The sequence below is a fragment of the Microtus pennsylvanicus genome, chromosome 10, assembly GCF_037038515.1.
Source record: "Microtus pennsylvanicus isolate mMicPen1 chromosome 10, mMicPen1.hap1, whole genome shotgun sequence".
NCBI classification, from domain to species: domain Eukaryota; kingdom Metazoa; phylum Chordata; class Mammalia; order Rodentia; family Cricetidae; genus Microtus; species Microtus pennsylvanicus.
In genome coordinates this window covers 31,180,720-31,205,579 of record NC_134588.1, presented here as the reverse complement: position 1 = coordinate 31,205,579, position 24,860 = coordinate 31,180,720, and the positions used below count along the sequence as shown (strand labels likewise).

Below are 24,860 nucleotides of genomic sequence, written 5' to 3'. Positions count from 1 at the left end.
ATTGAGGGTCTGGGTCGCTCCTTCCTGCTCCACCTCTCCCACCCACCAACCACCATTACTTTCTTACCCGCTTAGGACACCCAGTACCAGGTTGAGGATGAAGAAGGAACCCAACAGAATGAGGGTGACAAAATAGATCCAGGGCCACTCATTCCCGATGGCATCGTTGACCTGATCCAGACAAAAATGGGAGATCAGCACTCTGACTTGAAGGCTAATTCCCGTCTCCCATTCTGTCCACCCAGACTCCGTAAGGCAAGTAGCCCAAGATCCGGGCCAAACAGTCTTCCCAAGGGACCCTTGCTGACCGTGTACCTGGCAAGAGAGCCTCTAACTGCCCCTCGGACCCCAAATACAGCCCATTTCTGTACAGCCAAAGCTTTTCAAAGTGACAGTCGTCTGAGACCTTAAGCCAAGTTTCCTGACATCTCTGAACAGTGTCTCATCTCTCTCTTAAGGATATGGTACGTGCTCTCCTCCCGGATGTGTAGCAGAGGAGAAATAGCACGCGTGACATTCCTGTGACAAGTTTAATCATCCGCTTCCCTAACGCGAGCCTGCGAGAAATGTTCATACTAATCCTTTATATTTGCAAAGCATTTGACAGTTTTACAATTCCAACCCCTCAGGCAGCGCCACATTGTGCTCGAGAGTTCTGGAATAGAGCCGGAGGAGTGAGGGCTTGAGTCTTGGCTCATTTGCTCATAGATTCATGGGTACAGTTACACAACCTCTCTGAGCCTCAGTTGCCTTACCTGTAAAATGGGAGTGACGCTGTCTGCTGTGCTCCAACACATTAAATAAGAAACGCACAGGGCTAAAAAAAGACCTAACAAAGAGTTTTCTCTAATAGGAAAGCTTCTGCAATGGTGATTACATGCTGGGCAATGTTAACAATTCTGTTGGTTTTCTCTCCGGCTCTAAGGTGTGAGTGGTATATTATCTTTATAGAGAAGACTGATACATAGTGATATTTATGTAAGAAAGTCATCTCACCCAATGACAAAGAGGAAGATCTGAAGGGCCCCTCCTCCCTCAAGTGTCCAAGACACAGGGCACCAGGAAGGAGTCACTGACATTCTAGAGAAAATTCAGGCATTGAAGCTAGAACTCATGGAGCTCCCAGTATCCATCCCTCACCCCCTTCCTGGGTCCTACAGACCTTAACCCATGAGATCTGCCTCAGGAAATACTAGACAATCTCTAAGCATTAGAAAGAGATCAGACACCTGCATGGATGCCCAGGGAGAGCAAGATAGGACCAATGGCACTGAGCAGTGACTGGCCTTTGGGGTGGTCTTATAAGCCCTATCTTCCTGCTCCCCTAGAAAGCCTTTAGAAGTCACAGGGTTGGTTTGGAAGCTCAGACCCACCCAGTATAGGACATCGGTCCACCCCTCCATGGAGATGCATTGGTACACGGTGAGCATAGAGAAGCCAAAGTTGTCGAAGTGGGTGATGCCATGGTTGGGTCCCGGCCAGCCTCCTCGGCATTCACTGCCATTGATCGTGCATGGGCGCCCAGAGCCAGTTCTAGCACAGGGTGATGGCTTCTCATTCTCTACTGTGGCCACAATGTCTGGAGGCAGAAGGCAGTAGCGTTAGGCAAGTGGACAATGAAGGAGGCAAGCTGCTCAAGGGTCATTTGAAAGAACAGAGTGCCAGGCAGTGGTGGTGCACACCTTTAATCCCAGCACTTGGGAGGCAGAGGCAGGTGGATCTCAGTGAGCTTGAGGCCAGCCTGGCCTACAAAGTGAGTTACAGGATAGCCAGGGCTGTCTTGAAAAACAGAAAGGAAGGAAGGAAGGAAGGAAGGAAGGAAGGAAGGAAGGAAGGAAGGAAGGAAGGAAAAAAGAAGGAACCAAGTAAATAACAAGGATGAAGAGGGACAGGGCTGAGACTGGCAGTTGGCACACACAGGTGGCAGCAGTTACGTTTTAGAAGCACTAAAAGAACTTTGGAAGAACCACTTCTAAGATGAACTGTCCCTTGAAGCTCAGCTCATGCTGAGGAGTGACCAGAGGGGTCTTTGCACCTTCTGAGATCTAAAGAGGAGGGCACTGTCAAGCTGGGGTGGGCTGGGGACAGGGGCTTCCGTGCTCTGACCTGAGATTCAGTCTGGGGAGTCAAAGTGGAGCTGTTCCAACCTAGGCTGAGCTGTGCCTATCACAGCTCACACAGGGCCGGGTCCACCTAGGGAGGATGCTGTCAGACCAGATCACACTCCATGTCCTCTAAGGAGTCTTTCATTTCCTCTAAAACTTGGTGCTCACACACATTCTCTCTCTCCCACTCTGTGTGTCCGTCTGTCTGTCTGTCCATTCGTCTGGGCACGCATGTGAAGACCATAGGTCCACATCAGGTTTCTTCTCAGCTGATAACCACTTTATTTCTTGGGACAGGGTCTCTGGCTGAAACACTGCTGTGTCTACGGTGGCTGGCCAGCAAACCTCCAGGCCCTGTCTGTCTCTACACCTGGCTTTTTACATGAGTTCTAGGGACCCAAACTCAAGTCCTCAAGCTTGCGTAGTAAGCACTTTACCCACTGAACTATGTCCTCGGCCACTGAAATCTAGAACACTTTTATCTCAGGAGGTTTTGCAGCATCCTGCTGTGTTCTGAGATGGAGCAATCCTTGGAACACAGTGCCCTTGCCTGACCACACTTACAATGTCAGCTCAGAGCTCTGAAGGTGGGCAGGCAGGACAATGATGGTTAGCTTGGGGTCCCTGGCCCTCTGAAGCTGGCGGCTCTGATCTGAGAGGAGCACTTGAATGTTGCTGCTCATCATTCATCCATCAATGGCTTGGCACCTCTACGTTTTCCCCAGAGCTCATGGGAGACAGTCCCTGCTATCTGCCTAACGGTGCTGACGACAGGATGTGGAAGGCCCTGCTGATGGAAGATGCCAACACTGGCTGCAGGATGTGGACCCTTCCGACAGTGGGAGAAGGGCTGTGGGAGAAGACCGGAAGCTGCCTGCTGAAGCCTTGCCAGAGCTCACTCTTAGAAGCTAGGGTTGACCCTGCATGGCTGGACCCTGGCTACCCATAGAACTGGGGAAGCAAATACCCTCTCTTCAAGAAACACTGAGTATGGGGGCTACTCTGGTGAGCCGAATGTCCGAGATCTGGCAGAGGGCCATCCTCCTTCTGTGTCTTCCTCTCTACCCTAAGATTCTGCTAAAAGCCATTCCCAGAAGAGTCTGAGCTAAGGATGAGGCTGAGTTCCTGGAGATTGCTCAGGGCAAGAGCCAGAGAGCCTTCTGAGGCACCTGCCACCTCACAACTGTCTGCATAGTGATGTCAAGATGTCGCTTGACCTCCCATTCTCTCAGTGGAGAGTGGAGTTGTCCAGCAGTCATGTGACTGTGTTGGGATAGCACCACATGCAGAGTGGATGTGAGCTCCAGTCCACCTGCAGAAGCCAGGCACTGAGGAGCCTTAAAACAGATGCAAACCCATCCCTCTTCTCACTGAATAGACTTTGTTTGGGAGAATACAATCATGCTTACAAAAATATGTTCCTGGCTGGGCGGTGGTGGTGCACGCCTTTAATCCCAGCACTCGGGAGGCAGAGGCAGTCAGATCTCTGTGAGTTCGAGACCAGCCTGGACTACAAGAGCTAGTTCCAGGACAGGAACCAAAAAGCTATGGAGAAACCCTGTCTCGAAAAATCAAAAAAAAAAAAAAGTTTCTGTTCTCATGTCGTCAGCTTGTTGCTGCTCTTAGAAAGGAATTGATGTCCTGATATTTATTCCAATTTCCACATGACTATCAGTGGGCCAGACTTATATAAATCACACTTTTGGGGTCTTAATTACCTTGCAAGGATGTGAAGGGATCCTAAAGCCAAAAAGTGAGATCTGCTGCTTTAGGGAGGGAAGACTTCCTAGACTCTGGGACCTGGAGTCGGCATGGGTTTTCTGACAACCCACAAAAATGTCCCCTTTGAGTTTCATTCAGTCCACACCCTGCAGGCCTAATCTGAGAGACAGTTCAGACCAAAGCACACCATGGCCACAAGGAAAGTATGCAGAGATATCCAGGCTCCATCCAGACCTATGCTTCAATCCCCAACTGGCTCAGGAAGCCTGGGAGATACTGAATTGGATAGGGTGGAGCAGAGCAAACCATAGCCAAAGCCGGCCTCTGCTCTCTGACCCCGGTGGGGCTGTCCTTATCCCACTCTCATGAATCCAGGCAGGAGATGCCTCCTCCTATGGTGGACAGTGGGGAGAGGAGCTGACTTCGGTCCAGAGCTTCTTTCCTACCTGTGATGGCTCCACACAGCTGTGGGGGTTCAACTGTGATGGAGCTGAACTGGGGCCTCCACCCCGCACAGTCCTCCATGGCTCACCTGTCCCGATGAAGTAGCAAGTCTTGTGCATCTTGCCCTTGAAGAGTTCCAGCCCAATGATGGCATAGATGATGACCATGAAGAGGACGAGCAGAGCAATGTGGAACAGGGGGAGCATGGCCTTGAAGATGGAGTTGAGGACTACCTGAAGGCCTGCCACAGACAGCAAGGAGGGGGGAAAAGAGTCACCCCCTCACAGTCTTATGCCCTCCCCTCTATAAACAGTGGGATACCCAGGTCAGAAGGGGCAAAGGAAGGTTTGGCAGAAGAGATACTGTCACCCACTGGGCACCCCTGACACCAGCCGGAGGGGTCTGAGCACACGGAAAGCTCGCAGGGCCTTCACATCCAAACCGGCTCCTTTGCTGCTCAGGGGGGCTGTGTTTGTTTGAATAATGTTAACTTGTTCCAGGATCACAGTGAAGACCCTGGAGGAGGAAAGATGGAGAGAAGGTGGTCAGCAATCAGAGGAGCCCGAGTCCCAGTGCTCTGGGACCCTGATTCCTATGTGAAGGACCTGGGGTGTGGTGGGGGGATTGGGCAAATGTAGATCCCAACTGTCAGTGCTGAAGAGTTTTATTTCCAAGGAATCCGAGGCCAAGTTCACCTTTGAGCTATCGGTGATGAACAGAATACAGAAAGGGAAGTGTCAGGCTGAGATGCAAGATTGCCATGGGCACAGTCCTTGGTTCTGAGGCTGAGAGCACCACAGTGAGCTGCAGATTGGCCCCTCACTCACTGGTAACCCTGGGCAGGGAGTGGAGTTCTCTCCTGATCTCCCTGGCACTGGCCTTCCAGCCAGTGCTGGATGTGGACCTTCAGCTCCCCTCCTCCCCCTTCAGAGCTTCGAAGTCCATTCAACCCTCCTCTTAGGAACATTATCCGACAATGACCCCAGAGTTCATCGGGAAACAATGGCGCTCTGTGGAACAATGGCACTGCGCTCTGATTCTCTATTCCTCCGACATGGCTTCCAACCAGAGCACCTCACAAGGGCCCAGGCTGAGTCTGAGGATGCTGCAGTTTTCCTTGTGGTGAAATGGGCACCGATAGACCAGCAGCCCACCAACACAATAGTGCTGGGCTTCAGGACAGCACAGTGCTGACTGCCCAGCGCTTGGAGCCAAGGATGCCCTGCTTTGCATCCTGCTCATGGTGTGATGTTAGACAAGTCGCTCAGTTCTCTATATCTCGGTCTCTTCCTCCATGAGATGGAGGGAACGGAAAAGGTGTTGAAGAACGTTATATGTTAAAACGCATGGTAAGTCCTCAATAATCGCAACTGTTCTAATTAGGCAATGGTTGATAGAAGTGATGCCATAGGCTAACACATGCTCATTTGCTGAAATTTCAACACCCAGGAACTCAGAACAGAACTCTGCAATAGGGCTATTAAAATGAGGTCATCAGCGTGGACCGCAATCCAAATTGATGGCTATGCTTTTAAGGGGAAATGTACAAAAGACATCCAGGGTGCATGCTCATAGACAGAAACATAAAGACACAGTGAGAGAGAGAGGCCACTTACAGCCAAGGAAGAGAGGCCTGGTAACACCAGGCCCACCCACGCTGGACTTTGGACTTCTGTCTCTAGAACCAACTGTAACTAATCTCCATTGCATAAACCCCCAGTTGCAGAATCTGATGGCCAGCCCAGTATACTAATGTAGACTACTAGATGTCCATGTTTGTGTACTTGAATAACACCATAGTCTGTGGAACCAATGTACACATGGCAAAGGTGGCCACTGCAGCCACGCACATGGCCTTTTGCCTGTGCTGGGGGAAGATGAGGAAACCTACAGCTGGTGAAGTGGTTTGTGACCTACAGGTAGGTGTTGGGGTCACTGGTTCATTTCCCACCAACATTTGCCACACCCCTGGGGTGGTCAGCACAATGCTGAGGTTCCATCTTGCCTTTAGGCTGCTGGTAGTGTCTACAGGCAGAGTCTTCAGGGAAGATCGAACTCCGGGCCCCAGCTCTTACCCCAGAAAGACGATGATGAAGTCCAGCACGTTCCAGCCACTGCGCAGGTAAGCATCCTGATGGAATAGGAAGCCGTAGGCTATAATCTTCATGGCAGCCTCAATGGAGAAGACGATGAGGAAGAAGTATTCTAGTTTCTCCTGGAGGGGAGGAGGTGGTGGCAGACACGGTCACGCCTTTGTGCTGTGCACTCCCAGCGTTCCCTCGCTCAGGCCCCCTCTGTCCTCCAACCACCAGCTTCTGCCTGCCCTAGATGCTCCCTTCCATCCCAACATCCCCTTACTCCCTCAACTCTCCAGCACAGGTCTTCCTGGGCCACCAAGTGTAATGTAAGCCACTCCTAACCTTTCAGCTCTTCTTCCAAGCTTCATGTTGTCTCCTTAGCACCTGGCTAAAGTACTGCATATACATTTGTATTGTGTTCTTTAGCTCTTTCCCCACTAGAATATAAACTCCACCACGTGGGAGACTCTCTGCCCATTTCCCACCTTTCTTCCAGGACCTAGAGCTGGACGAATAAATCAATAATCCAATGCTAGCTACTTTTTTTGTCAACTTGACACAAACTAGAATAGTTTGGGAAAAAGGACTCTCAGTTGGAAAAAGGGTCTTATAAGATTGGCCTGTAGGCAAGTCTGTCAGACATTTTCTTCATTGATGATTGGTATGGGAGGCCCTGGCCCACTGTGGGTGATGCCAGCTGCGAGCAGGTGGGCCTGAGTTGTATAAGACAGTAAGCTGAGCAAGCCATGAGGAGCAAGCCAGTAAGCAGTGTTCCTCCATGACTTCTACTTCAGTCCCCACCTCCAGGTTCCCACCCTAAGTGCCTTCATTTGACTTCCCGCAGTGATAGAGCATGTAAGATGAAGGAAATGCTGTCTTCTCCGGGTGACTTTTGGTGTTTCATCACAGCACTAGAGACCCTGACTAGGACACCCCCTGGTGACTTCTGGTGTGGGTTTTTTTCTTCTTCCACCACTAGGTGACTAAAAGTAGGGTGGCCTAAGCCAGCGACCCTCTCCTGCTGGTCAGGGCCCTTCGCTGGTGTTTACTCTCCTGTATTTCCCTTTCACATCACTACAGCTGTCTGCAGGCAGCTTCACCAGGCAGGGTGATGAGGGAACGGAGAGCCCTGTGTAAGAGGATGCTCTGTGGGTAAGGGGCTGAGGTTTCAGCTCAGCCTCACCCTGAAGATGGCCTTGCTGACTTCTCTATACCCTGTCCAATAGCCTGATCCTCTGGGTCATCCTGAGCCCATCCAGGTCACCCTTTCTCTACTCAGGGCCCAGGCAAGAGCTATTTCTAACAGAGAACTGTCCTCTTCTGGCTGGACTCCAGCCTGAGACTGCCTTTCCTGCAGCTATCTGAGCCCTGGCTTGGTGGCTTCCAATAGCTCTGGTCCTCCAGGCTCTCCAAATATGAGAGCCGCCAGGGGCAATCTGGATACCATTCCTGCTGAGAGGAATGGGGCGAAGCCATTGTGTAGAGTCTCTTGGACTCAACAGGGTGGTCTTCCTTCTGTGTGGTAAGTGTCCAGGAATCAAGTCTATCTCTCAGGGAAAGGTATACGTAAGGAGAGGGAGGTTAAATCAGCACGTAGATTTCCACATTGACTCAACCTCCACGGGACAGACAGGAGAACTTCTGTTGAGGGAAAGGAAAACAGGACCCAAAATAGTTGCCGTGCTCACAGGCCGGGCAGCCGGCCGCATATACCAGAGAGCTGCCTGCACCTGCTGTCTGTCTATCTGTCTCTTGGCCACAAAGCAAGCTTGTAGGGGCTGTGGGCCTCAGGTGGGGGTCACTTGAGGTTCATAGCCCACAAGCTCCAAGATCCAACTCTCTCCATTTACCACTCTGTAGCCTAATGCCGGAGTGGATACAGCATGCCCCTTGCTGAGCAGACATGGACCAGGGATCTGTCCATTCCTTCACCATAGGGACAGTGCTACACTGTGTTGGCCCCATGTCTCTCCAGCCCATGTGCTGTCCACAGTGGAACAAGGGCTATACACTCCCCAGGTATTCATTAAGTTTTAGACTAAACCCTTAGGCACAGCCTGCCTGGCTGGTGTCCTGTAATTAAAGCCATTGCCTTCCTAAAGAATTGCCATCTGTGTCTGTGCGGAGTCTGCTGTCAAGGGTGGGAGGTGGGAGACACAGGGTGTACATTTTCGCTGGCTGTTTCTTTGCTCAGGTCTGTCAAGGAGTCTCAGCTTCCTTGTGCTTGTTAAGAGCTAATTCAGTGGTTAAGAGCACTGGCTGCTCTTTCAGAGGACCCCAGTTCAACCCAGCACCCACATTTTGACTCCCAGGGGATCTAACACCTTCTTTTGGCCTCCATGGCCACTGTGCACACACAATGCACATAAATATGTGCAGGCTGCATACATGTAAAATAAAACAAACTGACCCCCCACTCTCCAAAGAGCTGTCCTGAGGATTAAATGGCATCCTGTAAGAGGTGGTGACCCACTGTTTAGTGGGTCACTGGCCCTTTGCAGAGGGTTCCGCTACTTGCATCATGGCATCTGTGGTGCTCTCTTGGTCTTTACGGAGATGCTGGCTGAGGACACATCAGTGAGTGGTTCACCAAGGTATGTTTCTATCCAATGAGGAACTCAACATGTTTGAGCCTGAACCTCTCTTTACTTGAATCTGTTCTTTCTCACAAGGTCCAGCACTGACCAATAGAGACCATTGACTCAAGACAGGGGTCTCTCTGGGCTTGGATCTGTCTCTAATGCCTGGCATCCATCTCGTTTCCTTTGGTACTGCCCCTGCCCCTGGCCTGCCTTACATTCTCTAATCTGCCATCCCTCGCTGCCTTTGATGCTCCGTTTTTTCCTAGTTCCTCTCTGCTCTGGGTACTCCATCCCTCCTGATCTCCTAGGGCCATGTGATTTGTCAAGTAAACCCGTAGAGAAGAGGGTCCCTTGTGAAATGACCTCTGCTGACCTTGACTGCTGGCCTCACTATTGTCCCACCAGTGGGATGACTTTCAGATTCTCCAGGGGACCTAGGCACTGAGCCTTTGCTCATCTAGGCTCGTAGGACATCTCTGACTGTCCCCAGGAGAATCTGCCTGGGATGTCTTCTGTATTGCCCGGGGCTCTGTTCTCTCCTGGAGCCCATGTCATCTTCTCGTGTAAACGGACTGAGCCAGTGGTTTTGGCCCCATGGGTACAGGATTTGGGGAAAGTGCTAGGGTCCCTCTTATGAGGGCATATCAGGGTGAGTACTAGGAGCAGGGAACAGCAGGTTTTGAAGACTACATACTCCTACCCCCTCCTGGGGCCAACTTACTCCTTATATCTAGTAGAAAGAATTGCTTCTGCCTGGAATACCCTTCCCTGGGGCTCACTCTCTTCCTTCTCTCTGGCTTCAGCCTGATTGGTCCCTTCTGTGTTACCCTCCCTACTTTCCAGCTCTTTACTGAAGACACATGGCTTTGTTTGCTTGTTTGTTTTAGCAGACTTCAAGACTTAACCAGGCAGTTGCCTGTTTATCCACTTAACTGTCTCCTGACGTGAATATAGGGCTGTTTCCTCCATTTCCTGCTATGTCACCTGTATCTGCAAAGGTGCCTACCGTGTGCATGTGCATTTGCGGACAGTGCCGGGCCCTTCTGCCTAAGAGACAAACCGTGGGCTTGGGTGGGCTTGCAGATGGCTGCTACCACCGAGGCAAGATGAGATCAACGGCTCATCAAGGAAGCTCTGTGAATACCCCACAGCAATGCTCAGCTTAGCTTAGCTTAGCTTAGCTTAGCGATTCTCAGTTTTTGAGTACAACCAGATGATAAACATGGGCTTGTCAGTCACATAGCAAGTCCCATGTGGCACAAGCAAAGTGACCACACACAATAGAGCAGATGGGACCCCTGACACCAGACAAAGGGAGATAGTCTTTGACCCTGGAGTAGACTCTTTGCCTGCCTGTCCTCCTGGACTTGTGGGAAGACTAGGAAGCTGCCTGTGAGGTAAAAGCTCTGGCGACCCCATCTACAAAGGCCTTCATCACCAGGTACCCAATACAAGGGATCCTCCCACAAGCAGGCCTCTAAGTGAGCTTTAGGGGCTGCACAGCTTTAAGAGCTTTAAGTATGAGCACAGGCCTTGCGTCTGTATGTTGTTACACTGGAAAGTGGCATCTCCAAAGTCCCGGGCTGAAGAGACCAGGGTTCACAACGCACATCACTGGCTCTGCCTCTCTCCTGCTCATCTCCCAGTGACCCCCACCCAGGTATGCCTAGGACTTTGAGAGAATATGTTGGCAGCTGGCCAGATTCCTCTGCAAAGGGACTTTCCCAGTACAGCCTCCCTGTCTGGGCCACAGGGCCAGCTGTCCCCATCCCTCCTTCCTCTGCCATGCCCTAAGCATTGGGACCTGGTCTGCATTCCTGCTGCGGGCCTTCTATGTTCTTCATGGAGGGCTCTAGGATCTGCAGAATTCTCTGAAAGAACTGCAGTGGCACTTCCTGGGAAAAGCTGAGATGTAGAAGAGGTGGAGGAAGGTTCCTCCCTTAGAGCCCAGGCCTGCGGTCTGCACGGACACAAAGCATACAGGAGCCAGAGGTACCAGACTCACGGGGTTCACTTGATGGAAGGGGTCAAGAGAATTGATGGGGACTTGGTGGCTGCTAGAACTTGGGCTGAGGGTACAGCGGGAATCAGCTGGGTGTCTCCACACATCCCTTGCCACCTGAGTCCTCCCCGCAGGTGCTTGGTGGCAGGCCTGACAGGTACAACACAAGACCCTTTCCAGTTGCAATGGCTGCCCGTCTCCTGGCTTCACCATCTTTCTTGTTTCTGGGAGCAGACAGTAGGAATGGCCTACTCATTATTGGATAAGTCTGTGGCAGAGTCCCCTGCTTCTGATTCTCAAGGCTGGAGAGTTACCCTGAGGTGAGAAGTCCACAGGGTGGGGTTCACAGTGTTCCCAAGATAAGACAGTGCCTGAAGGTCCTAGGACTCCTGAAAGTGGGGTCCGTTCATCTCTGCTCAGGTTCCCATCCCAACAATAGTGCAGACTGCCTGCGGCCCCTATGACCTTAGCAGTGAAGGAAAAGGCACAACTCAGGATAGACAGGAGGCCAGGTAGCCACAATCACCAAGAACAATTGCAGTCAGAGCTTCCTGTACTCCAGGTTCAGGGGAAGCAGGGAGAGGACTCAGAACTCAAGAGGAGGTTCCCAAATAAGTGACAAAAAAGACAATGTGGACTGGGCCTGAGTTCTGATGCAGGTGCCATATTTCTTCTTTCCTATATGAGAGAAGCAAGAGTAGAAGGAGAAGAGAGCTTCTGGGGGAGCACCGGCCTCTTGCCCCACCCCCAGTCCTTGCCCACACTCCTCTGGTGAGCTGGGCTGCTGCTCAGCCCCTGTCCGCTCTCTGGGCCTGGAATCTCCCTGACACTTCATTCTGGAGGGTTTGGAGAATGCCCAGTTGAGGAGTGAGCAAAGCTGCTATATTTAGTGTGCTCTACCCCTGATCAAATGAACATGGTCTGATGGATGCCTCACGTCACCCTACGTCTCCGGGTGGTTGGGGAAGGCGTCTTCGTCCCGCTGCGCCTCTATGCTAGCTTTTTCAGGCCAAGTGTGCAGACGTGTTGGTAGACAGGCTGAATGGCAGGAGAGGAGGTAGGGAAAGCGGAAGGCCTCATCTAGGAGGACTGGGGACAGATCTGTCTTGGGGGATAACGAGCATAACAACTAAGCCTTATTAAGCATCCACTTACCTGCCAGGACCTGTTCTAGCCACACACATGAACCCCTGCCCACTAAGCACTTCCGCGCCCACTTTAGGGAGAAGTAAATCAATGCACAGAGGGGAGTGAACAACTTTCTAGAAGCACACAGCCCAGCAGCAGAACTGAAGTACATGTGTAGAGCGTCTAAGTCAAAACTCCACAGTCTCAACCAGCAGTCCACACTGGAGAGGGAGAGGCATCCACAGGCATTTGCTGGACCCTGATCACAACCCCACCCTGCCCCTGCAGTCCTGGACACAGTATGACTTTGGCTGTGGGCCATCGGTGCTGGAAGAGCAGGAAACAAAAAAAATGAACTTTTGTTGTGTCACAGCTACGCACCGGGTTGTATGTGAGGTCACTTCACAGAGGGCTAGCAGTTCTAAAAGGGGAAGTGCTGGCCCCTGCTCACAGGTGGGACAGCGGAGACTGAGTTCAGGGAGGAATGCTCCTGGCCTTACCCCTAGTGTCCCCTGAAAGGCTGCAGGGTGTGGCACATACCAAGGACTCTGCAGGCTTTTGTTGTTCAGTCCCATTTGGTTCATGGGTCAGGGGACTGATTCAAACAGAATGTCTGGAAAGGGAGTTGAACCCAGGGCAAGCTCTGGGGTGGAGCAAAAGCCAGGAATTGGTTGTATTTTCCCAGATCCTTTTTGGGAGCACTCTTGTGCATCAACATTAGGAGCTTCACATCGAGGGTCCCTCTGTTCCTCAGAGTGGGTGACCCAGTCGGGCAGCTCATAGGTCCTCTGATCTGCTATGCTCTGAAAGCAAGGCCAGAGTGGGGCCCTGCCGAAGGCCCAGCTTCCCCAGATGGTGAGGCAGAGTGGGCCACTGTCCGCAGGCGTCAGCAGGACGTTCTGGACCCTATAAAAAGACAAATGCCCTGGCTGCCAGAGGCTTAGCCTCCAGCCTTGTGGAGGACACTGGGAGGGAACCTGAACCCCAGGAATGTGTCAGAGGCCTGGAGTGTCCTATGATGGCTTAGGGCTGGCTGCTCTGGAGCCAAGGAGGGGCTGGATGGGCGGCAGTCTGGGGAGCAGCTCACAGCGGCCCACGCAGCAGGCCATGCCTCCTATGACTGTTAGGAAAAGTCATCTAGAGCTTGGGAGCAGGCTGCCAGAACTCTTGCAATGTCAGGATGTAATTTGATTATGATTTTGTTGACATTTGTTTGTTTGCTGGAGGAGGGTAAGTGTGCCATTGTTTGAGTGTGGAGGTCAGAGGATAACCGGTAGGAACTGGTTCTCTCCTTTCACCATGTGGGTCCTGGCAACTCTCACTCGGGTCATCAGGCTTGGCAGCAGACATCCTTACCCACTGAGCCACCTTGCCAACCTCACAACAGAATATTTTAAAAGTTATTTAACTGTCTAAGGCAGGGTCTGTCAATGTCAATCCTAACTGACCCTGGGGCTAGGCAATTCCAATTGTCCTGCACTAGTACCTACAGCCCTGCTCCCACTCCATGAGTCTAGACATTGCAAATGTCCCTTGATGGGTAGAAGTCCTCCTTCTGTCCCTCCTTTGGAGACCACTGCATTGAGGGGCTCTCTGTGCTTCATTCTCACTATTGGGTCCCGCAGAGATGGGCTCTTCCCAGGGGAGAAACAGCCTCTGAGCTAAGTTTTCTTCCTGGTAGGCAGCGCACACCCCACTAGCCTGCTGTAGCCTTTTTCCACGGTCACTAAACTCTTCCTCCAGTGCTCTGTGAACCTGCCTCACTCCCTGCTTGCTGTCTTGTGGGCTGGGTTAACTGTTGTCATGTGTTCCTCCTGTACTGAAAGTCACGATTTGAGGGCAAAAGAAGAGATTATAGCCAAAGAAATCTGTTTCTAATCCTCAATTAGGGATGCTGATCATCCCTGAGATTCTCATGGGTCCCCTAAGGTCAGCCAAGACTAGAGTGGTTGCCCTCCCAAAAGTCCCTTTGAATTCAATTGAAGTCAGCCCAGGAACTGACCCCTTTCGAAGCACGCATTTTTGGGAGGACAAGAGAGTCTGGGGCTGGACTGGGAGGCAGGCCATGGGCTCCAGTCTTGCTTCCCAGCTGCAGGTGGATGTGTTTGCCCATCTTCTTACTTCTCTGACAATGGGATCACTTTGGGGTCTCTCTCTCAGCCTCCATTGGCTGGGCATCAGCCACAGTCTGCTACCTCCACCTGTGCGAAGCCACAGCCAGGCTTCTCTCCTGGGCAAGTCAGTCCTGAGGGTAGAGTGGACACTCTGAGCATCTTTTCTAGCCTGAGCAGCAGCTCCCGGAGTCAGGAGAAGTAGGATTACAGTAAGCAGCTCTATTGCTTCCTCCCCTGTCTCTCTCCCCCATGCTGAATGGTTTGCAAAGGGCACAGACCTGTCTGTGAGCCAGTTGGGCCAGGTAGTGGTTTGGCCTCTTTGTGCTGAATCGTATTGGGTAGAGTGTGAGCTCTCGGCAAACACTCAGTGTTGCTTTTGCCCATGGTGATGATAGGGAACTAGGAAGGCTGGTCAGACACACTGGGGACTCAAAGAGAGATGAGAGGCCAAAGAGAGCAAGGACAGAGGGCAGCTTGGGTGAAGAGGGATTTTTCCCCCATTACTGGGGCTCAAACTTAGGACTGACCCATGCTGATCAAACATTATCCCTCAACTACAGTTCTCCAACAAGGGATGGATTTTCTTTGATCTGACATAATCATTTAGCACAACTAATGAGGACTATATCCTTGGATTCTAGAACAACCTTGAGATCTAGTGGCCAAGGGCTGCCTGGCTGGGTCACCCACTCTGAAGAACAGGGGGACACTCAACATGAAGCTCCTAAGGTCAAAGTACAAGGCACAATAGCCTAGCAGACCCTCATTCACACAGAAACCTCTCGCAAGTATACCAGGTTATCTCACCACAAACAAGGATGCTGAGGGAACATGGAGACTACACAGGTCCAAGAGCACATCTCCATGAAGGGGCTAGGACTCAAGATCATCCATTCTGGTCCAGATTCATTGCCCTAACCACCATGTTACAGCACCGCTCCAGTGTGGCTGATTTTAGAGCCCACACCCCCATCCACCACTGGGTCATAAGGCGGTACTAAGAGTCTGGTCCTCATCTTGCTACACTTTGCATTGCTACTACTGTGTACTGTCATAACTCCTTGCCCTATTTGGGCCTCAGTTTCTTCTTCTGTTCAGAGAGGACCCATGGCTTCCCTGCTGACGTAGAACAGGCAGAACCAGAAGGGTACCCCAGACCCAAATACGGATCTGATGCTCCCATGGAATGCTAGAGGGATTTGGAGGGGGCAGCCCATGCCCTCAGACAAGTGCTAGGGCACCCAGTCATTGTCATGGGTCCAGTTCTCATACGTGGCTTGTACAAGGCACGGGCAGGAAGCCACCTTTGCCTGCCCCACATCCTAGCTGGTCTAGCACACGCCACAGCAAGAGAGCTCTGTTACCAAATACTCAAGCCTGCAGAACCAGCTGTCCAGGGTGTGCACATGGCTGAGTCTGAACTTATTTTACTCCCCAAGCTGTCTTGCTGAGTGACACTGAAATCTCAGTGACATTCTGGTTTTCTCTAAGCTCTGTCTCTAAACCCTCTTTCAGTTAGTCACCAAGTCCCATCCAGCCCACTTTGTTAACCTTTCTCAAGGTCACTCTATTATTCGTCTCCAGTGGGACAACTCTGTGTACCTTTCCTAGCTCCCACTTCACCCCAGTCCATGTCTCATGTGGTGGCCTGAAAAGCTTTGTAAAATGCTACTTGATGGACTGGAGAGATGGCTCAGTGGTTAAGAGCACTGGCTGCTCTTCCAGAGGACCTGGGTTCAATTCCCAGCACTCACAAGACAACTTACAACTGTATGTAATTCCAGTTCCAGGGGATCCCACACATAAATGCAGACAAAATACTAATGTGCATGAAATAAAGATAAATGAATTTTAAAAAATGCTACCCTTTGCTCATGTAGCTCCAACCCAAACCCCCTTTCTGCTGAGCCCTTCCCATAGCACTATGAAGGCATACCCTCAACCCACCCTTCACCAAGCACTGGCTGCATCACTCAGGGATGGGAAGGACTCCATTCATATGAAAATGGAAGGTATCTTATTCAAAAAGTAGAAATCTCTGCTCATAAAGGTGCCAAAACAAACAAACAAACAAACAAAATTGCTTTTTCCACATCATCTTTCTCAAACTGCCATAGCATTAACTGCCAATTGACTATTGTATGGGTAAGGTTAGACCTTTGCAAACGCCTGCTAATCTCTCTTCCACATCCTCTCCTCCCAACATTTACCATCCTGTGGTCAAGCCAAATATGAAGAAGGGGAGCCAGGCACTTCCCCATCACACAAACCTGCTATTGCGAACCATGGTGAACTGACAAAACATGAGGGCCTTTAGACCTCCACTCCAGGAGACACGGTGTCCCTAGATGGGGTGGGCCTTAGACTTCAGCCCTGCAGAGCAGCTCATAGCATGGGCTACGGCACGGCCAGCCCAAGGTAGGGACATCCACAATCATGCCCACCTCTGAGACATATAAGGATTTGGGTTCTAATCAGGCCTTCCCCACTCCCAGGGGGCTCAGGACCCCAGGGAGGGAGGATTCTAAGCCTGTGTTTTGAGTCAGAAGGTAGCAGAATTTGAGAGAGTGTGGGAGTTGAATCTCCAAGCTCCCAGAGTATGGGTCACTCTCCCAGCGAACTCTACTTTCAAAACGTAAATTCCAAGGTGAAGTTAAAACTTCAGTGCCATGGCCAAAAGCATTCATTCTAAGCGGGAATGGATCTCTGAACAGATACATAGCCACAAAGCTGGCCCCGCCCACATCCTCCAGGCGTTGGGTTAAATATTCTATCTTTTGGGGAGCCTCTTTGACCCCAAGACTAGTTTAGATTCTCTTTTTCAGACCTCACATGACCCTAATTTCATTTTAAAGCACATATTTAACTGGTTACATTGTAATTATTTGTTTAATTGACTAAATTAATTGAGCTCTGTGAAGATGGGAACTGTCCTCTTGGTTCACAATGACATCTCTGGAGTTTTTCCAGGCCTATTATAGGTACTAAATATAAATTCATGAAATGAACAAGAAAGTTAATTCATATTTCATCCTAGACTTTCCCTTTTTAAAAGCTAAGTATTGTTATAGACAACTGGAATCTTATCAATTTTCTGTAGGCTTCCAAGTAGTCAAAATAATAAGGGAGAGAGATAAATGCCTAATCTGCTCTGTCCCCTCTCCTTGTCCTCTTCTGGGTGTTAGGGACAAGTGGTGGTAAGGGGGCCTCAGACAGAAGCTGCCTTTGACTTTGGGTATGGCCTAATCTCTTTGGAGTTCATAATAGAGGGTTCAGATTAGAGTTATTCCCAGGTGGTGTGGTGACTTGCCAGGTGATGCTGGCCAGCTTGCTGCAGTCCAGCAAACTTACTATGGTGTGTCTCTGAGCTCTAGACTTGCCTGAAGAGCTGCAGTTCCAGCCCACAGACCAAAGGGAAACACCACAGGACTAGGGCTATCTGGGAAGATGGGAGATCGCCCAATCCCTAAGGTGTGGCTTAATGTCTTAAAAGAAGGCAGTAGTTTGTAAAAAACAAAAAAAAACCAAAAAAACAGTTAGCTTCGTGTGTGTGTGTGTGTGTCCATGTGAGTATGTACACATGCTCATGTGTGTGCAGGTGCATGTGTACATGTGTGTACATGCATTTAGTGACCAGAGGACAACCTAGGGTATCATTCCCCAGGAGCTGGCCACCTTGTTGTTTTGTGACAGAGCCTCTCACTAGGAACTAAAGCTCACTGATTCAGCTAGGATGGCTGACCAGTGAGCCATGGGGATCCTGGCATCTCCACCTTCCCAGTGGGAGGATCACAAGCACACAGCACCAAAAGCATTCGTCATTGTAGAGTGCACCTGAAACCAAATCACGAAGTTCTTGGGGTGGACCAAGAACTCTCCCTAAATCCATGGACGTGGATAATTGAGCTTCTCTTGTAGAAGGCCCTGGCTGCACACAGCAGCTTCCCTGGTAGCAGAGGCCACACTGGCCCTGCCCTCATTTGCAACCACTCTTGCTTCGTTCTAGGAACTCAGTTATTTCCATTCCCAGCAAGCATACATTTAGCACCCAACTTCTCCCCAGTTCAGAATAGATTACCATGGAAACCAGCCTGAGGAGAGGCAGAGATACACCCTTTTCTTTCTGGCTCTGGATGCATACAGATGGGCCTCCCGTCTCCAAGCCCCATGGTTCCAGGACAGGGGAAAGCCCTGGAGAATGGAATTCCATTGTCCTGTCCTGTTGGTTAGTTTTTGTGGTACCAGAGTAGAACCCTAGGTCTTCTGGATGCTAAGCAAGTATCCCATCATTGAGTACCATCCCCAGGCTGTTCTTTGTTTCTCTAGAAATGGACTTCTCTAGAAGTCTTCATTCTGTTTACGACCTTGGGGAGACAGTCAATAGAAGGGGCTGGAGAGATGGCTCCGTGATTTAAAGTAAGTACTGCTCTTGCAGGGGACCTGAGTTCAGTTCCCAGCACCCAGTTCATAACTAACTCTGGTTCCAGGGGATCCAATTTCATCTTCTGGCCTCTGAGGACATTGTAAATGCCCACATATCACACATGCATACACATAATTTGAAAATAATTTTTTTAATTTGAAAATAAAAATATTTTAAAAAATAAAGATAAGAACAAGTTCCAAAGTCAGAAAGACCACGGTGTCTATTAGAAGCTTATATGGGGGGCTGGAGAGATGGCTCAGAGGTTAAGAGCACTAGCTGCTCTTCCAGAAGTCCTGAGTTCAATTCCCAGCAACCACATGGTGGCTCACACCATCTATAATGAGATCTGGTGCCCTCTTCTGGTGTATATATGTTAACAGAACATTGTATGCATAATAAATAAATAAATCTTTTTTAAAAAGGAAGCTTATATGGGGGCAATCCTACATGATGTACCTAAATTCCAATTCTTTGGGTTATCAAGGGTAGGTTTTGTTGTATTTATTCAGTAATTAATTTTCAGAGAATCTAATATTATATCGTGGAGATTGCTGTGGAGATTCAATAATTCAACAATGAAAACTACTCAGTGCAGAACTTGCTGTGTTGCTGGTGACAGGGTAGGAGAGAGTGACACCTCAGGTCCGCAGAGCCCTTTCTGCAGATTTCTATATCACATACCCCCAGTAGGTGAGCTCAGCGGGAGCAGCACTCAGGAGTCTATCCAGGGGAGGAGGGAAGTGTTCAGCATCCCTGGCTCACACTGCTGTGGCCCAGCTTCCACATCTGTCAACTGCTACTACTTTGGGGAGTTCTTGGGAAAGGTCTGTGAGTTTGGCCTGTTGGGTGCTTGGCGCGGTGATAACTGACTGATGGATATTGTGGAACTGAGCTGAACAGGTTCAGTCTGGTAAAGCTGCAGGGCCACTGAGGAGCATGGCAGTGTGAGGACATTGGTCTGTGTTGTCAGGAAGCCAAGGCCCCAGCATCCTCCCCCAGAGCAAAGCCTAGGGTGACTCCCAACCCCTAGGGTGACTCCCAACCCCTAGGGTGACTCCCAGCCCCTAGGGTGACTGATTCCCAGCCCCTAGGGTGACTCCCAACCCCTAGGGTGACTCCTAGCCCCTAGGGTGACTCCCAGCCCCTAGGGTGACTCCCAGCCCCTAGGGTGACTCCTAGCCCCTAGGGTGACTCCCAGCCCCTAGGGTGACTCCCAGCCCCTAGGGTGACTCCTAGCCCCTAGGGTGACTCCCAGCCCCTAGGGTGACTCCCAGCCCCTAGGGTGACTGACTCCCAGCCCCTAGGGTGACTCCCAGCCCCTAGGGTGACTCCCAGCCTGGGGCTGAGGAATGCGAGAGGAAGGAAGGGAAGGCTTCCTTACCAAGCCAAGGTTCAGAGTGTTGTTGTCATCTTCAGGCATGGGTAGGTACACTGCCAGGGCCACACAGTTGGCAAAGATGGTGAGCAAGATGATGGTCTCGAAGGGTCTGGCACCAGGGTTAAGGAGAGCTCACCGAGTCGTCAGTGGGATGTGTAGGGCTGAGGAGAAGAGCCTGCTGAAGGCCAGTCTACAAATTTATTACTGTACTGCTAAGAGATAGTCAGGCCACACAATGGTTTGTGGGGGCTTATCTCCCAAAATGGCCAGGGAGGCCTGGGGTTGATGTATCTCCAATAGGACTGGAAAAGATGGAAAATGGTGAGGAAAGCTGGGTTTTCAAAGCGTTGTACACACACTCTTTCTTGTGTGTGGGCTTGCACTCCCACATCCCCTTCCCAGATACATCCCTGCCCCCAGCAGCCGTTTTCAAAGGAATGCTCCAGAATCCCGTCTTTCTAGGTGTGAGGGAGGCAAATCGAGACAGCATCCTTGGTGTATCGTTTGGGGCGGAGAGCATAGGCGTGCGATGTAGATAGTTTTGGGTGAGAATCCCATTCGCTTCCCAGCAATTTCAGTGTAGAGACAGGGGATGGGGATGGCACAGAATGGATCTATGGGTGGAGTGGGCTCGGCGGAGTACAGAATGGAGAAAAGGGAGAGCCTGCCAGGGGAAGCTGTGCTCTCACGGGAGACAGGCAAGGAGGGAGGGGTCTGGAGGTGACACTGTCTGACACAGTGCAGTTACGGGAGTGAGGCCTGACCCCAGTCCGGCTGTCTCTCCCTCTCCGTGTCTCCATATCTCCCTCACCCTAGCAGTTATTCCTCATTCTCCATTTCCCACAGGAACAGCTGATGGCATCCTACTCTTGCAGAGTATGTCAAAAATATTTCAGATATTCCCGACTCTCAGAACCCGCTCAGCATAGGCCTCCTCTCGGCAGCCCCTCCTTTCCCCAAATAACCCAGATATTCTCATCATTCTTCTTCCAGAACTTGTGCAAACCCAGGGAGATATCCAGGCCCTGTCTCAGGGCACTGCTTCTGGGTGAAAACACCCAAATGTGCTTGCCAGAATCCAGGAACCACTAAGTAGGCCTTCCTTCGACTGTTTCACCAGCTCCATTTGTGACTGAGACCTGAGTCAGTGGAAATCATCCCTGGACTGTCACTCTCTCCTGCCCCCCCCCCCCCATGGAGGATGTCCTCAGGAGCTTCTACCTCTTTCATCTTCTTATTCAAAACCTTGAGTGCTACCCCCTTGATGATAGAGACTTGGACACACTTAGAAATAGCTCCCATGAGCATAGGCCCTTCCCACGATGATCAGTTGCTCTCTCTGGCTGTCACCTATGACCCAGGAAGCTCCTCTTTCCATTGTGGTGGAGACCTTCCTTCTTGCCTTATTCCTTGTGCCAGTCTGAGGTAACGGGTTAACCCCCTTTCAAAAGCCCAGCCACGCGGGTGCTAAGCATCTAAAGTCTGTGACAACCCCATACCCTTCCCCTGCCTCCCACTCCCTCCCCACCCCCACTTCCGTGGGTACTAAAAAGGATACTTCCACTCCACGATGCTGATGCAGGCCTTCCTTAGAGGGTTCTGGAGAGTCAAGCAGAACAAGGCCCTGGGAGGCCTCGGTAAGATCTCAGGAACAGGTTTCTTGGGCTGTTTCTTCTTCATGCCCTCATCTTGTTGTGAGGAAGGCTCCATGGCTTCCCTGGCACCCCTCCTTTCCCTTGTTCCCCCAGTCCACGGCCCTCTCCTCCCTGTGTCCCCAATGCCCCCACCTTGGGGACTGGGCCTGACTGAGCCTGTCCTGCTGAGGCAATCAGGGCGGGAGTGGGGGTGGGAGGATTACTCTCTCTGCTCCCAGTGAGTAAAATTAGCCCGTGCTGCCCAGCCCAAACTCCTGAGGCCAGGCAGCTGTCATTCCTTCTAGTCCAGCCAGTGACATCTCAAACTTCCCCCAAGGAGGGCAAGGACTGGGTATAAAGGGGTGACTTACCCGCAGGCCTGAGATGGGGCAGGGGCAGTGGGAGATAGAAAATCTTTGGAGCTGGGCAATGGGGTTCAGGAAGAGGAGCCTGTGGGTGGAGTCACAAATCAGACAGGTCCCTCATGCAGAGATTAAATTCCTCCCCACCCAGCTCCATGGCTCTATCCGGAGAAGGTGCTGGGTGGTAGCCTAGCTCAGCATATCTCCATCCGTTACAGTCGCAGTATCCGTCAGGATGAGTCCAGGACCACCATGCCTTCTCCTGTCAGAAATGGAGCCCACTGAAGTGAAAGCCTCCCAGGCAACGTTGAATGTGCACGGCTCTCACATGGCCCCCGCCCCTCATGTCCCTCATTATACGAGGTCTGTGTGCTTTCTCTCTGGAGCCCTGACCCCCTAGCACGAAGTCTCAGCATTCATTAAGCTGTCTGGAAATATTAGTTGATTGCGTGAGCTAGCAACTACCCAGCACACCTTTGCAGCAAGTATTCTGGGTGGGGGAATCAAATGGAGAAGACCAACAAGGTGGAGGGTGGGCAGAGACAATAATTCAGGAATCACAAAACTCAACAGTCCCTTTATTTTAGTCCTTGATGTAAACACAGTGTCAACGGACCCTAGAAGCTTACAAGTCTTGGGGGCTGGGGAGGGATGAAAGTTCTTAACCTGGGAATAGACCAGAAGACTATGCGGAAAGGTGGGAGAGGGGAGGTGATCACTTGTTGTCAAGAGGACCTAGGACTTACCACAGGGCAGGGAACCCTGACTGCTCTTTGGACTGGAGAGGGAGGGGGAGAAAAGTGGGGGGAAGGGGAGAGGGGTGGGAGGAGGGGGAGAAGAATGGGAGGAGGGGGAGGGAAAAAAAAAAAAAGAAAGTCAACTAGCACCAGCGACAGAAGTGCGCGACACACACACACACACACACACACACACACACACACACACACACACACACACACACACACACACACACACACACACACACACACACACACACACACACACACACACACACACACACACCCTTCTCTCAAGTCTGTCAGTTCCAGGGTGCTGAATTCAAACAGCTGCCCTGCCTCCCTCCCTCTGGAATTCCTTCTATCTAGAGACTATCAAGCTCCCCGCTAGTATCTGAGGCCATCTTGTGGAAGACTCAGGCATGACACATAGTAGTCAAAGTGCGGCTGGCTTTCAGGCGACTTGCTGCTGTAGGGGGACAACAGAGTCATGCAGAGGCCAAGCAGCAATCAGGTCCGGGAGCTGTCCTGGATTCCGCTCCTCACTGCACTCACCACCTCTAAGGATCCGCATCTCGCGGTTTCTACTCGGGGCCTGCACATTTGGCCCAAGTGGGTGGAGATGGGAGCTCAGACCTTGAACATCACTATCCTGCCCGGCACAGATGACCCAGAAACCCCCATACTGATTCCTAGAGGGACAAGTCGAGGCCTCTGGCCTGATCAAAGACTGGGTTCCTCCGACTCCAAGAAAGGCGAGGGGGAGAAGGGGGAGGACCCACTGGACTCCGTCACCCGGAAGGGGGGCTGCGGCGAGTTGCCCTGGCCGGTGCGGACGGGTGGCGGGGAGGTGGCAGCCGGTGGATCGCCGCCATCGGGGGCGGCTCTCAGCAGCTCCTGCAGGTATTTGATGTAACGGATGGCGGCGCGCAGGGTCTCCACCTTGCTGAGCCGCTTCTCCGCCAGGGCTCCGGGGAGGTGGCCGCGGAGGCGCGCGTAGCCCTCATTCACGCACTTTACGCGCTGCCGCTCACGTTCATTGCGCTTCTGGATGAAGGCGGGCTCGAACGGGTAGTCGTAGACCCCAAAGGCGCCTGGGAAGGGCACGTAGGGGAACACCCCAGCGTAGGCGTCGTAGTAAGGCGGCTCGGCGTGGCCCGGGTACAGTAAGAAGGGCACGTTGCCCAGGGGCTCGGTGGCTGCCAGCGGCGTCTGTCCTGCAGGGGCCACGACACCCAACTGCATGCCGCTGGGAGCCCCGCAGTCCACAAGGGCCCGACAGAAGTTACTGTTCATTGCGTCCAGTGGAGCTGGACCCAGAGTGAAGCCCTCACCGAATGACTTCCGTTTGGGCTCTGTGTGGTCCTGACTACGGCGACTAGTCACATCGCTAGCAGCTCTGGGGTGTCGGCGAGTTGCTAAGGCTTCATTTTGCTCTTTTGGGTTGGCATGGACTTCTTAAAGTGAGTCATAGCTCTGGACAAGCGCGGCGCCTTGTGGAGGCTCAGCAGGTACCTGCTGCCATCTTGCTTGCGGTGCCATGTATTGAGTAATCTGAGGACTCTTGTCCGCTTCCCTGGCCCTCGTGATCTGCAAATCTTGCCTCTTCCTGCAGCCCAGCACCTGCCCCTGGCGCTAGCTGCGAGGCTCTACGACAGGTACCCCCAGTGCCCAGTTCTAGTTCTTCACTGGTTCTTGTTGCAGGATCGCCACACTGCAGGGAAGGGGTGAGGGCAGCGAGTGCATCAGCTCTGAAGAAGAGGTCCCAGAATTTCACTAAAATTAAGAAGAGTGAACATATCAATAAGGAAAGGCCATTGTGGCATTCCTGACTCCAGAAATGATCAGAAGGGAAGAGAGTGTGGCTTTGGGGAGGTGTTGTTTAGAGATCAAATCTTGCCGTTCACCCCTCAATGGTCAAGGGGCATTCTTGCCCGATTTCTGTATTTGGAGAGACAGAAAACACCCTTGACAGTTCCTAAGAGAAGAGAACCAAAAGAGAAAACACTTATCCCGGAGCATCCTGTGCCTGGCCTGGCTGATATCGGTGGCCATGTCCTTTGAAAATGCAGACCATCTCATTACTGATACTTTCCAGGGCCTTACATCTAAAAGTGGCGGAAGAAAAACCTACTGGGGGGCTAGAGA

General features: G+C 51.5%; 2 protein-coding genes across 2 annotated transcripts in view; both read right to left on the bottom strand.

Annotated features, from left to right (window-relative positions):
• The window catches only part of Cacna1s (calcium voltage-gated channel subunit alpha1 S), a 64,624-nt gene extending 42,814 nt beyond the window's left edge, over positions 1 to 21,810 (bottom strand). The window contains exons 1-7 of the mRNA XM_075988086.1: positions 21,538 to 21,810; positions 19,983 to 20,088; positions 6,347 to 6,486; positions 4,645 to 4,787; positions 4,360 to 4,512; positions 1,374 to 1,579; positions 68 to 171 (exon numbers count right to left, since the gene is read on the bottom strand). Coding sequence (XP_075844201.1) covers positions 68 to 171; positions 1,374 to 1,579; positions 4,360 to 4,512; positions 4,645 to 4,787; positions 6,347 to 6,486; positions 19,983 to 20,088; positions 21,538 to 21,689 — 1,004 coding nt within the window. The 5' untranslated portion in view covers positions 21,690 to 21,810. The remainder of the gene's footprint in view (positions 1 to 67; positions 172 to 1,373; positions 1,580 to 4,359; positions 4,513 to 4,644; positions 4,788 to 6,346; positions 6,487 to 19,982; positions 20,089 to 21,537) is intronic.
• Positions 21,811 to 23,435: 1,625 nt separating this feature from the next.
• Positions 23,436 to 24,008, bottom strand: Ascl5 (achaete-scute family bHLH transcription factor 5). Its single transcript, XM_075987421.1, has one exon. It carries the CDS (start codon positions 24,006 to 24,008, stop codon positions 23,436 to 23,438), a length of 573 nt encoding a protein of 190 aa, XP_075843536.1.
• Between the last annotated feature and the right edge of the window lie 852 nt (positions 24,009 to 24,860).

What these genes read in the sequence shown, in the direction of transcription:
- Ascl5 (XM_075987421.1), bottom strand. Translation starts at nt 24,008, where the DNA reads ATGAACAGTAACTTCTGTCGGGCCCTTGTGGACTGCGGGGCTCCCAGC.